This window comes from Cryptomeria japonica, chromosome 1, assembly GCF_030272615.1.
Source record: "Cryptomeria japonica chromosome 1, Sugi_1.0, whole genome shotgun sequence".
NCBI lineage: Eukaryota > Viridiplantae > Streptophyta > Pinopsida > Cupressales > Cupressaceae > Cryptomeria > Cryptomeria japonica.
In genome coordinates, this window is record NC_081405.1 from 659,695,742 (window position 1) to 659,713,191 (window position 17,450).

General features: G+C 35.2%; 1 protein-coding gene across 1 annotated transcript in view; it reads left to right on the plus strand.

Moving 5' to 3' along the window:
* Positions 1 to 17,450, plus strand: part of LOC131050478 (serine carboxypeptidase 1) — a 159,869-nt gene that overhangs the window by 61,965 nt on the left and 80,454 nt on the right. The window contains exons 6-10 of the mRNA XM_057984671.2: positions 1,300 to 1,337; positions 1,498 to 1,596; positions 1,795 to 1,872; positions 1,978 to 2,229; positions 2,831 to 2,899. Of these exons, the coding sequence (XP_057840654.2) occupies positions 1,300 to 1,337; positions 1,498 to 1,596; positions 1,795 to 1,872; positions 1,978 to 2,229; positions 2,831 to 2,899 (536 nt within the window). The remainder of the gene's footprint in view (positions 1 to 1,299; positions 1,338 to 1,497; positions 1,597 to 1,794; positions 1,873 to 1,977; positions 2,230 to 2,830; positions 2,900 to 17,450) is intronic.

Below are 17,450 nucleotides of genomic sequence, written 5' to 3' on the forward strand. Positions count from 1 at the left end.
CATACCTAAGATGCTATGGTAGAAGTTATTGGCTCCTAAACTTTGCTGAATCACCTGTGCAACTAATTCTCCTACTAAAATTCTGCTATCCTTTATGCTTTGATGGAAGTCCATAACCTATTCCTACACCCTTACTTCTACCCAATCAAGGAGGATGTTCTCAAGGTCGTGAAGTTTGGTTTTCTACACCTCTATCCTTCCTTTCCACACCCTTTTCATGCATTCTTACTGCCTTCAAATTCCCTAAAAGGGCCTCTTCCCTAATCCTCACATTTCTAAGGTTTTTTTATGCCTATAAAACTGCTTGAAAAATTACATTTTTTTAAGGGGGTTCCTTGCTCACGTCTTAACCCAACGTGAAATTTTTTATACAACCTGCAATATTTTTTGTCCAACGGAAGGGATGCCATGCCCTCTTAATGGCCTTGATGCCCTTCTTTTGATCCATGCCCCCTCAACTCTTCAATGGAGGTTATTGCCTTAGTCAATGCCCTACGTCCTTGGTCGCCTATCCTTAATGCTGGACAATGATTCCATCTTCCCTCCTGCTCATTTAGTTTCATTATTTTATTTCTATTAATATTTTAGCTATTCAATATGTAGTCAAACGGGCCTTGATGTGGTGATGTGACAGAGAGGAATAAATAATTATTGTGGATTGTTGTTCGTTTGCGATGGTTTAGATTTCATTTTTGCATATTTTGTTAAGCTTATTATTTCTTAGGACAAAACTAATTTGAAATAAGATATAATAATTGGTATCTCATGGAGTGAAATCAAATTGAAATATTGAAGATCCGTAATCAAGGATAGTACACGTACTCCTCTAGCTTGAACACTTATCCTCTAGCATGCCCTCCAGCTTGAATGCTTCTCACATTTGATCTCCTACCTTTAATTCCTCATACATTCCTCCAATATTTAGGTTGTTATACGAATCATTAAACAGGAAAATTTATTTATATATTTTAAGTTTAGCAGATACGGTACAAAATTCAATTACAATATCAAAGAGATAATTTTGTTATTACTTCAAAAAATAATTTAGCAAGGAAAAGCCTACATGAATTTACTTGCAAAAGATTTAAAGCAGTACAAAAATATGAAATTCTTGTTTGGAATGTCCGATCAATGTTGTATTTTAGAGAAATATACAATTCTAAATGGTCTATCAGTTGTGTATAACATTCTATATGTTGCTAACATAACTTTATTCAGTAAGAGGGAAGTTGTTGCATTTTTTTTTGTTTAATATTTCCATGCTTGCTATTTACCATGTATTTCCTTTCCCTATGATAGGTATCGAAGCAGGTGCAAAACCAGTCCTAAATATGAAGGTCAAATTATTCAACTGAACTAATAAGAGAAAACCAAATTTCTTTTATTCTGTACCTCCAATTTGTTTTTTTGGCAATGAACCAACTCTTTTTGTTGAATTACCATTTTTAGAGGATTAGATGGTCTCATAAAATGATATCTTGAATTGCTAGCTTTCAGGGCTATCTGGTTGGTAATGGGAAGACAGATGACAAATTTGATTTGGCACAAGTGCCCTTTGCACATGGAATGGCCCTCATATCAGATGAAACATATGAGGTTTCTATACATGAAATCAAAAGCTTAAATATTGAATCCAATTTATGCATTCTTCATGCACATATGCTAGTTACAAGGCAGCTTTGTGGCACAACATGAATACTAGTTTGAAATGGACCTTTTGGGTAAATGTGTACTAGATATTTCAACCATTTATTGTTCCAGAAAATATTTAATATGGCATTTCTGATATGGCAGACAACAAAGGAGGCTTGCAAAGGTAATTATTCGTCCACAAATTCTTCATGTCTATCCAAATTGCAATCAATATATCAGGTGAAATTCATAACCCCTACCTTACTTTTATGACTACTACATTTTTGTAATCCAAGTTTCATGGCCTCTTTCTAATACTTGTTCTTATTTATTGTTTTGGAAAAGCGACTTTTTGTTCAACTCAATACTGCTAATATCCTCGACCCAAGTTGTTTCCCCATTACAGTGAAGCAAGAAAATGTAAGTGGCCAAAAAGAAACAACAAAGAGATATGGGAAATTGGAAGTGCTTGATCAGCTTAATGAAGCAAGGAGCAGAATGTCTAGTCAAGTTTGGTTCACTAGTTTCACAGCTCCAGATGGATATCTCCGAATTCCCCTTCAACTTGGTTATGAAGACAGGCCTTGCCCTTCTCTGGTAAATTGAATTCATCCTTTTTTACAGCAGAAAATGAGAGGCTTGAATAAAAAATGCAAATGATTTAATGCATCTTTGGACACAAAACTTACGTTGTGCCCGACTTTGAGAATACACGTTATAACCTGAAACAAAGCTGAGAAATTATATTTTAGTGTCCAATAACATGTTGCGCTCAATTACTTATGCGAAAAGCACTAGGAGATCTAAGAAAACAACATCCTTGTCTGAGCAAATTTTCAAGCTATGCATAGTGCACTGTGCACTCACGCATAGATTTGAAGCATATTATATTTGAAATGTGGTGAGATATGATCTCCAATTTTCTTTTGGGATTCTAGCATAGCTATACAATACAAGAAGAGTATAATCTTTTTATATTCTTAATACCATCTATATAACCTTTAAACTATAGCTTTTAATTCTTCATAAAGACATCCTTAAAAAAACTGTTTTTTGTTTGGAATGATACACAAATTGGAAATTTGGTGTTAAGATTTATTCACTTACCGTATTGATAGGAATTGTTTGTTCTAGATGTTTAATTACAACCAAATACTGTATGCATTCTATTAATATAACGCTTCATATTGTGAAACAGGACAAATATCACCTTTCAGCTATCTGGGCAAAGAGTTCTTTTGTCAGAAAAGTAATTCATGTCCTACCGGTACTCTCTTTAACTCACTCCCTGCCATTGCAGACGAATCTTGATTTTTGACAGTACACCAAATTTAATTTCCTTATTTCCACATTGTTAGAATTCTAGGATGCTAATACACTAGTGAATTATTATTTAATATGTTGAATTATGATCTCATTGTACTACTATTTCCTATATCTTTTTGGTGCATATTCTAAGCATATAGGTTGCTGTTAATAAAATTTGAGAGTTTTTCCGCAAATAGTATATATCTCTTTTAAATCACTTGTGCTTTATTTAGTAGGATGATGCTGTCAATAATTACTTTAAACTTTCACAACATACATTATTATGATGGTATACTTCTACAATAACAGTCATCATTATTATAACTATGTGTCTTTACTTACACAACAAATCCTCCCTGTGGGTTATAGCACAAAGACTCACAAAGCATAGTTAAAAAACTTGAACTCCAAAAAACTTGGTAAGCCTAGATTTTGACTTGACTTGAGGCTCGGTGAAAAATTCAGCACATTAAAAAAATTGTAAAATAAACTTAATCAATGATGCATGAGAAGCAAAGTTCCCAAACTCGGACTCGGCTCTGACTCGGCAAGGCTGACTTGACTCGTGACTCGGCTCGGACTCGGCAATGACTCGGCAACAACTCGGCAAAATAAGAAAACCCTTGAAATTTAGAGATTTTTAACGATTTAAAACTTGTTTCATACACCCATTATTGAATTAAGCTTAAAGACACTTGTTACTGAAATTTTCATTATATTTACAATTCAATGGAAAATTTTAGTACCTAGGCAAAGATTAAAGTCACATAATTTTAATCTTTCAATTGTCATTAAATGCATTATATTTTATATAGTTGAAATGATTACGAGAAGTAATCTACAGAAAGGAGGAAATGATTACGAGAAGTAATCTAAAATAAATTCTCTCTCACACAAGACCATGAGAGTAATCCTTACTTTCCTATGCAAAGGAGAAAACTGAAATAATAAAGCAAATGCATAGATAAAACAAGAAAGAAACCAGCCATTGCCTGGGGGTATATGGCTGGTGTAAATCTGCTTGGTGTAAATCTGCTCTCGATGTTGTAAGTCTGCATCCGTATCCCTCCAGTTTCCTCCTTGTCCTAAAAAAATCAAAAAAAGGTAAAGTGGGTTAGATCAAAAGATCTAAGCAATGACTAGATATCTGCTTATCTTACCTATACACTTGCATCATTAATCAAGCTGCCCTCGACACAGAAAAATAAACATCTTGGAAGACAAAAAAAAGAAAAGTTCACCTTCATTCCTCGAAGAATTAGTGTTTTTTAACTGTTTGTTTTATGTGCAGAGACAGGTAAAGAATTGCAAATTTTAGAGGGTTTATTATGAGTGGGGTTAAATGAGGCTCCCACAAGGGTTGAGCCCAGCTCATGAAAACTATCTGATTGTTCAGAGGATATTTGCAGGGATACACAGGAAGCATAAGTCATTGAATGGGCAGCCATGAAGATGAAGGCAGATCTAGAGGGGAAAAAGAGAGCCCGAGTTTTTGGAGTCTGAAGGGATTTGCCAAGCATTTTAAAAAATTGAAAAGGGTAATAAAAAAAAAAAAAGTACTATGACAACTGCTGCAGTAGAGAAAGGGAACATGAAAATCAGATTATGAATGGAGGATTCTTGATTGAAGGAAACAAGCATCCTATGGATGGATGTTTAAGATAAGTGAATGGATTTATTTCTCTACTTATGGTGTTAGGCCTAAAGTCTGAAATCAGCAGCTTCATATGCTCTTAGGGAAAAGAGGAAAAGGATTAGTGGAGGAAGTGATGCAATGGAGAAAAAATTAATATTTATGCTGTTTTCAAAATAAAAAGAGAACCCGGGAAAAATTGCAGATATTCCATCCTTTTTACAGATAACCCAGAAAATGAAAATTTTGTAGAATTTCATTTTCAAAAGAGAACAGGAAATAACAGAGAGGGTTTTATAAAATGCAGAGGTTTCTTCCTTTGAAACTAAAGATAAGATCTTACAAAGCGACAAGGCATTTTTCCTTTAAGACTGAAATGCAAGCTGTTTAAAAACCCCAAAATTCCTTTTAAAAGAACAGGAAACGAATTCTCAGAAAAAAACACAAAAATGCAGAGAACCGAGAATATGGATTTATAGAATTCTTTTCAGAACAATGCAGAAATAATAGAAAACCATTTACATTTTGTGCTATGAAGATTTGTGTACATTTCATGCGGAAATAACAGAGAGGGTTTCGTTTAAAAGTGCACGGTTTCTTTCAGTTACAGTTGCCAAGTTTCAGAAAATGCAAGGAAAAACCCACAAATTCAGTATGAAGTGCAGAAATAACAAACGAAATTCCACTATCAAGGTGCATACCAAGCAAAAGAGAAGTTCATAGATTTCTTTTCCTAAAAAACGTGAAAACCCCACTATCAGAGCTCGCACCAAACACACAAATGTCGAGTTACAGAATTTCATTTAAAAATGCAGAGTTTTCGAATGATCTTTTTAGCAAAGAACAAATTCGAAAATACCTTTCATTCTTTTCAGATGGAGTGATGCTGCAGTTTCAAAGAAAACCATGTAATTTAAACGCATGGAGTAGACCTGTTCCAGTCAAGTCGCTGATGGCTGCCAGTGGAGGAGGAGTTCACATTTTATTCATCCAAAGTCTGAAACCCTAGCAACTTTGCGAGATTTTCTTCTGCCGTGAAAATGAAAACTTGCATTGCAAAAATGAATATCATTTTAGGGTTTTCATCTCTTTATTCCCCCCTTTCATCTTTCTTTTTCCTATGTAATGGGATCGCATTTTTTAAAACAAGGAGATTAAATGCATGGTGGTCGAAGTTTTTATAAACTCCCACTTACATCTTTAACAATAAACTTTGCCTAGCCGTGGGGAGGCTCTAAAACCCTTAAGTTTTGTAAACTTCATAGTTTAAAAGATGAACAATTAATCTAAATATTTAGTGATTATATCAATGTTGAAATAAAACTGTTATTATTTAACAACATTTTTATAATTAATAAATATTTAAATTAATTACTTTTGCATAAAAAATAAAAAAATTTCCTAACAATATACTCTTAAAGGAAATTATAATTTTTTGCATCTTTTAAACTTAGGATTCAATACTTTCTTCCACATAGACTTGAAAATGTAAAAAATGAATATTTAATTGGATGGTTTATAAATCCAATTGATATTTATTAAAATTGTGTCTTAAGGAAGATATTGAACCGTAGATAGGTGAAGTTGTCACATGAATTTGGGGGTCGAATTCAGGCTTGGGATGCAATTATTCATGAGTTTGGGCCAGTCTATTTGCAGTTAGAGCATGATTTTGAGTATTTCATGGGTCAACCTTCAGTTGACCAAGAGTTTACTGTCATGTCCCCACTCTAGCTCAGTCTAGCAGAGACATGTGAGTCAGCTTATTATGGGGTCTTGTAGGTTGACAGGGTTGGACAGAGACCCGGTTTGGTTATTCAGTGTTGGAGACTTGGTGTTCTAGCAGTTATTGATCAGTTGGGAGACATTCCTTGTTTTTAGGAGGCAGTTCCTACTTTTTAGGAGGTTTGATCATGCCCAAGGTTGGGTCTCCATGAGATGCCTCTTTGGGTTTAGTTTCAGAGAGATTGGGCTTGTTTCCTAAATTTTAGGAGCATCCCTAGATTTTAGGGATGAGACTACCAGTGAATCCTTGATTTCCGACTTCAGTCACAGACAGGTGACAGGATGATTTTAGGGTTTGTAATGTCAGTTGGGCATTTTGTGGCTATTTGGGTTATATTTTTAATATTTCCTAAGTTAGCGTTTAATAATTAAATAAGGCTAAGTTGTTAGCCATTTTGGAGTAATAAGGGGATTTTTGGCCTCATCTGGATGCGCATCCTATTGTGTGATAGCTCGTTGGAAAGATCTTGAAATTCTTTTTTTCTTTCTCTTTGGTCTCAGGGCAATTCAGTGAGCGGATTTCTGTCTATGGGGAAAAAGGTCATTTTCTAGTAACATGACCACTTTAAAATAAGAAATTATAACATTTCCACTAGACCACGCCACTTGGAGACAATTAGGGTTCGATTTGCAATTGAGAGGGGTTATAAGGGGATAGGAGCTTCATTCTATGATTATCTTTTGCATATTTGACAACTTGTATGAATTTGCTCTGGAGAGCGATTTCTAGACTGGGACGCAAACCCCAGGATTAGGATTGGCTGGGACGTAGCCCTCAGCAATCTTTGGCACCGGACTTATAAGGCATTGTGCGTGGTGATTAAGGACAGAGGCATCAATTCTTAGTAGGGTTTCAGTGTAGCCTACCATCTTTCCAGTGGAGACGTGGTTCATTGCAGCTGGAGGAATGCCATTTGCAGCAAATACACCACGTGGTGTATAGGGTATTGCTTGTATTGACTTCCAATGTATGTGGGGTTGGAGAACATTCTTCATCTTCCAGTTTGACTTCGAATTTGTATGAGAGCTTGGGAAATACATTGGATTCATTGTTTGGCTTTTTAATTCAGACAAATCTGCCTGGTACGATTTGCAATAATTCTGACTTTTGCTGTATACCTCATTTATTTCAGTATTGCTTCATATTTGCTGTTATCTATTCCTTCCTATGCTATAAAACAATCAAAAACACAAAAACAAACAACCCTTTCTGCACTTCTGTCTAGTTCTGTAAGAAAAACTTAAATAAACAGGAAAACAAAATTAAAAATAAAAAATTACAGCAGGTTAACAGCAAAGATCTATCAGGGATCTTTCATTTACACCTGATTTCACACATTCATGCAGAGTTTGAAGCCTTTTTGTGGGGGTTTCTTTCCCTATTCAGAAATGGAGATATTTTTCACTTACAGATGACTCATGGAAACTTTCAGTTGAACACTAGCCATCTCTTCCTTGCCTTTGGAAGGCTTTTTTGCATAAAGGAAGAAAGGTTTTCAGTTTCAGAGGGGTTCTGGATTTTTTCTCAAGCCTAGCTGAGTTATTATATCTTGTAACCCATTTTGTAGTTTTGACAAAAGATTTGAATAAAATATCAGTTCATGCCTTATCATTTTTTGAGTTATTTTTCATTGTGTGATTGAGAGTAACTTTCAATTTTGTGTTATTTGTGAAATAACCTTTCTTGAATTTTTCTGTCTCATGCATGAATCACAGGTCATGCATTGTAGTTTTTTTTATCAGCAAAAAAAAATTTGTTTGTGAAAGTCATTTCCTTTCAAGTTTTTGAGCAAGAAACCTTTGTATGAAACACTTTTTGTGATATGAATTCAAAGATTGTCATATGTGTAGAACAGGTGCTTTAAAAGAGTTTTTCTGTTATCTTTCAAATATTTTGGTGTATCACCTTGTTTATGTTGTAGCATTTCTTTCATCCTTATTTTCTTATTCTCTCTCCCTTTTCCTCAAAGGTTTTCTTAAGGTCTTGTTAGAGTAGATGATCCATCAATATCAGGAACCGGCCTAATCCGGAGGTCCAATCATAATAATAGTTGACCCACAGACTCATGATTGTTCCAATGTTAACCAAAAGTGCTAGGTTTTAATAGCTTAGTTTTTGGGTGCACTTTTGGACCTTAACAACACTATAACATCATCAAATAGAAACTAGTTTGATCACATACATAAACATACATCTATCACATGCGTAGAAATGTAAATAAGGTGACTTGCTAAACATAAACTATGATCTAGAATGATAGTGCAGCCACAATTCCTAAAGTTTGATTCATTGACATAAAATGGTATGCAGAAAATAAAGGTTACAGCAGACTGTCATTAAGACAAATAATTGGCAAGCATCATATAACACTGTCTAAATGGACAGCCTTATAACTCTTTCATTAATGAATCAAATAGGCTCATTACATAGCCGATTTACATCAATTATATTGACCAACAGACATGGACACTTTCAGATTGTCTGAGAACATATGACAGTTATAGACTCGCACATTCAAACTGGAAATGCAATGTATTTGATAAGAAAAGAACCTGGTGAGAGTCACTTTGATGAGGTGATGAAGAATCAAGCAATATCCAAAATATTGAGGACTTCCTAATGCCCAATCGAACTGCTCACTGTCGTACCTTGCTGCGGATGTGAAAAGTCTGAGATGACAATGAGGACTACAGATAAATGTCTCAAATCACCTACTAGCTGGTCGCCCTCAACCCAAGAGGAAAACGCTTCACCAATTGATGTGTCCTTGATGCCAAATCATGAAATATGCTTCAGACACAGAATGGGTAATTCAATACCAATCTGCTCTTATTTTGAACCATTGTAATTGGGAAATGTGAAGTATGAAGTTTATAATTTATTTGAACACATGTTCTGACATGAAAACTTTTGGATCACATGCATTATGCCGGGTCACGACCCTCGGACTCGGAGAGTCAAGGCGTGACTCTTCTGACTCGGCGAGTCAGGCAATTCATACCCCCTGACCCGTCTGAGCCCGAGTCAGGGTCACCGTGACCCGGCAGGGGTCACCCGGCCCGCTGACTCACGTGACTCGCGTGACTCGCCGCGAGTCACGGAACTCTGATGAGAAGTATAAAAAATGAATTTAGAGAGCACATGTCTATTTTAATCATAATAGTGCAACTTGGAATCAAGATTGATTTGGCATGCCAAGATATTAATGGAACGCAATTACTTTAGAAAATTTTGGGAAACAAATAAATGATGAAATACTCATAAAAAATATGGGTGAAATGTTGTTTTTGTCATTCCATTCCAATTAAAAATAAATAAATACTTATTTCCTTTTGGCACAGTACAAAACAATTTTTTGTTTTTAATTAATCTAGAGAATGAGTTTGGAGGCAGTTGTGAGAAGACTCTCACAAAGAGATAAAAAAGGATGATCTTCTTCATTCAGTACCCAAGGATTGAACAGAGTTGAACATGCATAAGCAAGTGATGAGACAGTTGAACAAGTTCCTAGCCTGTGAAATTCAAGGAGGTGATCCAAATTCCTTTGAACAACTATAGAAGAAGCAAGTCACCTAAGAAAGATGAGTATTAGAGCAAGGGGGAGCATTAGAGAATCTTGGACATGAGGAGAAGTATATTCTTATTTGGATATGAGTATTAACAACAAAGAACATGAATAAATGTTTTCCATGATTCATTTGTGGTTAGATGTCTCATGAACTTCCCTTTGCCATTGATTTCAAAGCGAGAGAGATATAGAAAGAGGGAGAGTAAAAAAAGAAGAAAGAATTAAATTGCCCTCAATGACAATAGGGGAGATTGTTGGAAATATTGTCATTGATGTCAAAGGCACTCAGTGAAGATTGTTAGAGCATATTGTCATTTATGTCAAAAGTGTATGGAGGAGATTATTGTTGTCATTGATATCAGCCTAAGAGTGACCATAACACAAGGAGAACAAAGAATATATCAAGAAACCATGATTGAGATGCTATGGATTTAAGAAGCATAAAATAATGGACCAGATTTAATAATATAAGGGAAATTGTTAAAAGAAAATATGAAGGGAAGAGAACAATAATAATAGCTGACATGTTTTAAGGAAGTCAAATTAAGATTTTGTTATAAAGACTGACTCTAATGGAACCAATGCTAGCAATTTATATAATAAGTGTAGAGAATAATGTTTGTTTAAAGCAGCAATGATATGATAAATAAATCAATTATCATACAAGACAGCAGTGATCAAGAAGGCAGCATCTTAAGGCGTTGAGTATATTAAAATCAGTGATCAACATGTTTAATAAAAAGATCAGTAGGAGTATTAAATAAAATCAAAGTTTAAATGGGTTTTGAAAGAAAAAGACAAAGATCAGAAAAAAACAAATATGAAAAATACAATTTTAATTTGTCTTTTCAAAAGTTGGATAGGTAGATTTGGAAATAGAAAGAGACACATAATTTCCAAGAGCAATGATTCCATCTTATATAAATAACAATGATTTCAGGAAGAGCAGTAATAAAAATGTTGTTATGTTCAATAGACAGCGATCAAGAGAAAACCGAAGTCATGGGTTTAAGACAAAACTAGAAAAGCCAAAATAAGAATAAGACAAAATTTGTCTTATCTGATTTGCATAAAAACAGCAGTCAAAGAAAATTCTTGAAAAGGTGCAATTTACAAAAGATCATTCTAATAAGACAAAAGGTGAAGGAGCAGTTTAATAAACTTCAAATGGTGCGATTCAGATTAAGAAAATGTGATTAGTTTTGCAATATTTTTTACAAGAAAAAAAATTCTCGTGGGGTGCGATTTGTTTCTAAGGATATGTCTCATTTAAAAGAAATATCTATTTGCATAAGGATACGTCCCTTCATATAAACATAAAGATATATATAGAGTGAAATTGAAAGCAAAGGAAGTATCTGTAGAGTGTGTGAATAATAAGAAGAAAGATCAAGTACATACACCAGTTTTAGAGAGAGCATTTTATGAAGATCATTACAAACTTGAGGAGAAGTAGATAAGGAGTTTATTGCAGATTTTGAAAGAGGCAATTGTGGTCGTCTTGTTATAGATTCACGATCAAATTATAGGAGATTTGTGGAAGACATTATAGCAGATTTGTGGAAGACAATATAGCAAATTTGTGGATGACAATATAGCAGATTTGTGGAAGAGATTTATAGTAAAATTGTGGATCCATCATCAGTTGAATAAGCAACATTGATAAGGTGAAAATTTGAATGAGGGGTTGGTGCCTCTAGTGGGAAAGTTCTCACAAACTGGATGAGGGATTGGTGCCTCTATTGGACAAGTGTTTACGAATCAAATAATGGGTTGGTGCCTCTAAATTTGTAAAGAAATTATTATATAAAGCAAGTATTTTGCCATGGTTTTCTCTCGCAAGGTTTTCCACGTAAATATTGTGCTATTGTGTTCTTTGCATGTGCATGTGTGTAATTGTTGTTTAATTGTGATTGATAAAGTTTAAATTGATAAAAGTTATTACTATACTGATTCACCCCCCACCTCCCCTCTCAGTATAATTGTGTCTTCAAGAGTGAGGTCTTAGATTATTGTTTGGTGCAAAACTGGGCTATAGGTACACCCCATAAAGAGAATTTTTCAAAGAAAAATGCAGTTTGAATGTGCCAATTTAAAAGATAAATTTGTGAACCAAGAAAAATATCAGACCTCATAAAGACTTGTCTCTATAAAAAAAACTGTATTCAAAAGATAGGTGAACACTTATATATAGAAGGGGCACACCTTAGAATGGGAGTAACATTTTTCCTAGCCAGATGCCTACATATAGGTGTGCTCTTGGAAGGAAGCACACCTATCCAAAGGGAAAAAATAAAACACATGGCAGAGATCTACAACACACAATTAATCAGAACATTGAAACTATTCTTTATGATCAGCTAAAAAGGGTTTTGATATCAATAGACAACAACAATGGAATGCTTTTGCTAGTAGTCATTAATTTTGGCAGGGCTGGGTAGTCTTCTTCAACAACAGGGTTCCATTTTTCCAAAGAGATATCAGGCATTCATCAAGAACACCGTACTTTTCTTCTAAAATTTTCCTTTCATATATAATGTTTTTGCTATTTCAGAGTGGAGTTAGGCTTTAGTAAATCAATAATAAAACAGTGAGAATGCAATTTCACAGAAAAATCAGTCATATCAGGCATGGCATTGCTCCATTCTTTTTTAATTCTCCAAATTATCTACAAAATCAAATTGGGATTAGTCAAAATAAATCATTTGAAGGTTCTCCAATGATTCAAAGAAGTTTATTTGCAAACTTTTAAGGGTTTTAAGAGAATTCAATATGGTGAGAGATAGATATGAAAGAGAGGGTATTTAGATTCAAGGCATTAGGACAAAATTAGTGTTTGGTGATTTTAAAATTCTGCCATGATCGACAAAAGGAAAAATCCAACGATTCGTCCTTTAGAGTTGCAAATACAAAAGTCTTTAGCCCATGATAAAAATAGTGCCATCACTATTTTCAAAGAGAACATATTTTGATTTTTTCTATTTTTAGCTTAAGCTATTGCTAGCCCATGCTATTTTCAGCTTCCTTTGAATTTAACATTCACCATGGATAGCCCTAAGCTAGCTATTTTTAGATCGTCTATCTATAGATCCCTTGTCATACAAGAGATGTAAGTTCTAAGTTAGTTTATAATAAATTATATTGGCAGTCACATGATTTTGGTTTCAATTATAACATATAGGATTTTGTAATAAAGATAGTATTACATGTAATCAAGTTACTCTTAGAGTAGAAGTTGTAATTATCTTTTTGTTTATTTTCATACATTAGCTTTGTAAACATTATAAGTAAGTGCTATTTTTATACTTATATGACTAATGGTAATTCCCATGCTTGCTTGTTGAAATTGCCATTCATCAAATATTCAAGAATGTCATTATAGAATTCATTATTCATTTAAACAAATTTACTATGCCTAATTTTTTTAAAATTACTACTGAAAATTTTCCACCTTATTTATTTGTGTGCTTTTGCAAGTTAAATATTACTTACAATTATTGAAATATTTGTATTGTAGTAGGTGTTTTGTTAGTCTCTTGAAGCTTTGACTATAGCAAAAATAAATCATTGTGAAAAGAATCGGCCTTTGCAAAAAGAGTTGAAATACTATGATGTTTATTAGAGAACTAAAAAACAAAACATACATGAAAGAAAATATTTTTTGTTGATGCAAGATTTCTCTTATACTCTAGATAATTTTGCATTAGACACCCCAAGTAACTAAAAGGTAAACCCCTCACTTTCAAACAAAATGAAGACTAAAACACATCACCTCAACTATAGATATCCATATCATGTGTTCAATCAATCTTCTCTTCCATTTTCCATATTGTCTCCATACTTCTTATTCCTTTGGTTCATTCCAATTCTATTGTTCAATATCTCTTCAATTTCTTTAGCTTCTTGTTCTATCATTTGAGTTTTTCATTTCATTTATACATTTTCTTCCTCCAACTTCTCTTTATGAGATTCATGTTAAATAGTAGTGATCTACCAAAACTTTCAAGCAATTGTACCTCATGAGCATTACCAAAATCAAAATTCTTTATAATCCTACAAGGACCAAACTTCTTTGTTTTTAGCTTATGGTACATGACCTATGGAAACCTTTACTCTTACATACATAACTTTATCTACAACTTAATAATCCTTATGTATCCTCTTCATGTTAGCCTTCTCCTTTTACCTAGTATTCATCTTTCCCAACTACCTTTTTACCTCTTCATGTAATCCTATCATATGTTCTGCAAATTCTCCTGCTTTTGCACTTCTTTTATCTTCATTTCTGATACCTCTTAATTCTGATACATTCATTGGATTATCACCATACACTATCTAAAATTGTTGTTCATGTACTCTTCTTCATTGAATTATTGTATGCAAACGTTTTTGGCATTAGCGCCATCATAGTTGAACTACTCACGACTCGGCTCGACTCGCCAAGCCCCTGGGAAAAAAACTCGGCGAAAACTCGGGAAAAACTCGGAAAAACTCAGCAAAAAACTCGGCAACTTAAAAACACGCTTAAACTTAGTAAAAAATGCATTTTTTTTGCAATTTTTAATGAGAAGATGCATCCAATGAGTCAATAAATGATAACACAAAAGAAACAAGCTGATTCTAGATATATTTAAATGCAAAGTGTCTACAAAATCGCATCCTCATGAGGAATGCTGATGGCTGGAAGCCTGAAGCAAAATAGTAAATTACTAAATAGTTTTTGTAAAAACAAAAGTAAATACATCATTACAAATTACAATTACAACTTCCTCTTCCCAGCTCTAGCAAAAACATGGGGAGAGGTAGAACTAGAGGGTTTAGACTGTCTAGTCATATAAGTCTGCTGTGGGACTGGGTGTGACTGTGCCTCCTCGCTCGGTATGGTTGATTGAGACTCATCTTGCATCCTGGATGAAGCTATGTCTCCACCTGCCTCTGGCACTGGCAAGGAATCCTCATCCTCATCCTCATCCTCCTCAATGTCATCCAGCCTAAAACCAAATTCACCCCCCTCCTCCATAGCCTACCTCTCCAAATCAGTGATGTCAATGTCGAAAAACAATGGAGGCTGCTCCTGTGATATCCAATCACTGTAAGGATCTATATCATCCAAGTCAATTGGACCACCTTCTAGTTCCTCTACCTTCTTTACGCGCAATCGAAGATTATATTGCACATAGACAAGGTCATTGAGCCGTTTCTGCGCTAACTTGCTCCTCTTCTTCGTGTGGATTGCTTCAAACAAGCTCCAATTGCACTCACAATTGGATGAACTGCAAGGCTGACCTAAGACTCTGAGGGCAAATTTTTTGAGATGTGGGGTGTTTCCACCCCAATTTTGCCACCAAGCATCTGCAAAATAAATAAAATGGAAAAGTTAGAAAGCAAAGAGAAAAGAGAAAACATAATTTATCAATCATTTTAGTCTTTAGATCCCAAAATCCAAATGGCAAATGTTATACTTGGGGTTTGAGTGGTTCTTCCTCTCCTAGCCAGCTCTGAAGAGAATAGCTTACCCCTTCCTCCCTCATAATTTTGGAGCTCACTCACAATGAGGTCTCTCTCCTCAACATTAGGTACCATCCTCTCAATGCATGTACGGAGGCCCTCCATGACTTCTCCATTCGAATCTGAGTAAGAACCCCTGAACCTAAAACGAGGGTTGAGGAAGTACCCTGCTGCATGAATGGGTTGGTGGAGCTGATTGTTCCACCTCCTATCAACAATTTCCCAAATGGGATCAAATTTGAGCCTATCCCCTTTGTAGTAATTTTTGATAGACTCCTTGGCCCTATCCATGGCCTCATAAAGATATCCCATTGGGGTTTTATCCCCATCCACCAAGTGAAGAACTCGAACCAAGGGCTCTGACACCTACAATTGAAAAATACAAATTACAAAAAGATCAAAATTTAAATAATGAAGTTACAAATTAGTAATGAGAGACTTGAATCAAGAATAACTAAAATTTAAAAATTAAAGTTTTGAAGTAACAACCTTCACAATCTCTGCAGCCCTTTGTGCAAATTGGTTGTCGAAGACTATGCATGCGACAGCCTCTCCTTCAGGCTTCTTTGAATAAGGTGAGTTAAGCCATTCTCCACTCACAAACATTTGTTTCAAAGAAGTCAATGCAGCAAGAATGCTTTGCAACGTCAAGAAAATCGTTGCAAACCTTGTGACACCAGCTCTCACCAAATCTTTCCCTTGCGTGTGTTGTCTAATCAAATTTAGGACCCAAGGGTGATTGTAGATATATTTGGTGATCCTCCTTGCATCTTCCACAACTAGAGTCACCCACTCAAGTTTTCCTATGTCCTCCAAAAGAAGGTCAAGGACATGTGCTGCACAAGGTGTCCAAAAAAGAGTGGGGTGCCTCTCTTGGAGGATTCTTCCTGCAAAAGAAGAATTTATTCTTAAGAAATATGCAACCAAGTAAAACAAAGCCCACAACAAATGAGAATATTGCTAATGCCTAAAGGTGATAATTCAAAAGGATTCTACCTGCTGACACATATGTTGTTGCATTACCTGTAATGATTTGCACCACATTCTCTACCCCCACCTCCATGATGACATGCTCCAACATTCCAGCCAATGTTTCTGCATTTTTCACCTTGTTGGAGGCATCAACAGATTTCAAGAACACTACATTGTCCTTGCAAGCGACCAAAAAATTGATGATGGTGTTGTTCTTACCATCTGTCCACCCATCAGAAAGAATGGTGCAGCCATAATTTGCCCAATCAATTTTTTGATCCTCCATCACTTCTCTTGCCCTAGCAACTGCATTTGTGAGCAACCTGTGAGTGCAAAGTGAAATTAGGTATTAGTAAACAATTTTGATTTAATAAACAAGAAATCTAAAAAATAATTAAAAATGAAATCAAGTGGACTATGTAGTAATTTACTAACCTCCCACTCAAATCCCTACGAGAAGGGGCCTTGTACCCCTTTCCTGAAACTGTCATAGCAATCACCAAATTCAGCCAATAAGCATTCTCCGCCACATTGAATGCAATGTTGTTGAAGTACCAAAAATCAGCAACTGCAATGTCAGTTTTCTCATGTACCTCCTTATTCCATCCACTAGCCTCTAATGATGGTTGTGCTCCAGGTGTGTTTTTGGGCACAAAATAATCACCTATCGACCCTGATCGTTGTGATGGAAGTGGAACAGGGCCAGGTACTCTACTAGAGGAAGCAAAAGCAATGGGCGAGCTGATGGTGGGTTTGCGGATATGTGGGCCACGCCGAGAGCCCACTATGCCCTCAAGTGCTTTTTCTTCCTCTTCAAGGTCAATAGAAACACCTTGAGATTCAGCTATGGCTGATCTCATGGCTAGATTTTCCCTCTCCCTTTGCAATTTCTTCTCTTCCCCAGCTGCAAGTACGGCATTCATTTGTCTTTTTATTTCTTCACTAGTCCCAGGGCATGCTCTAGCATCATGCCTATCTATTCCTGCAAGGTGGTATTTGAGGCAGTTGATGCCTCCATGAAGTATTCTCTCACATTTTATGCA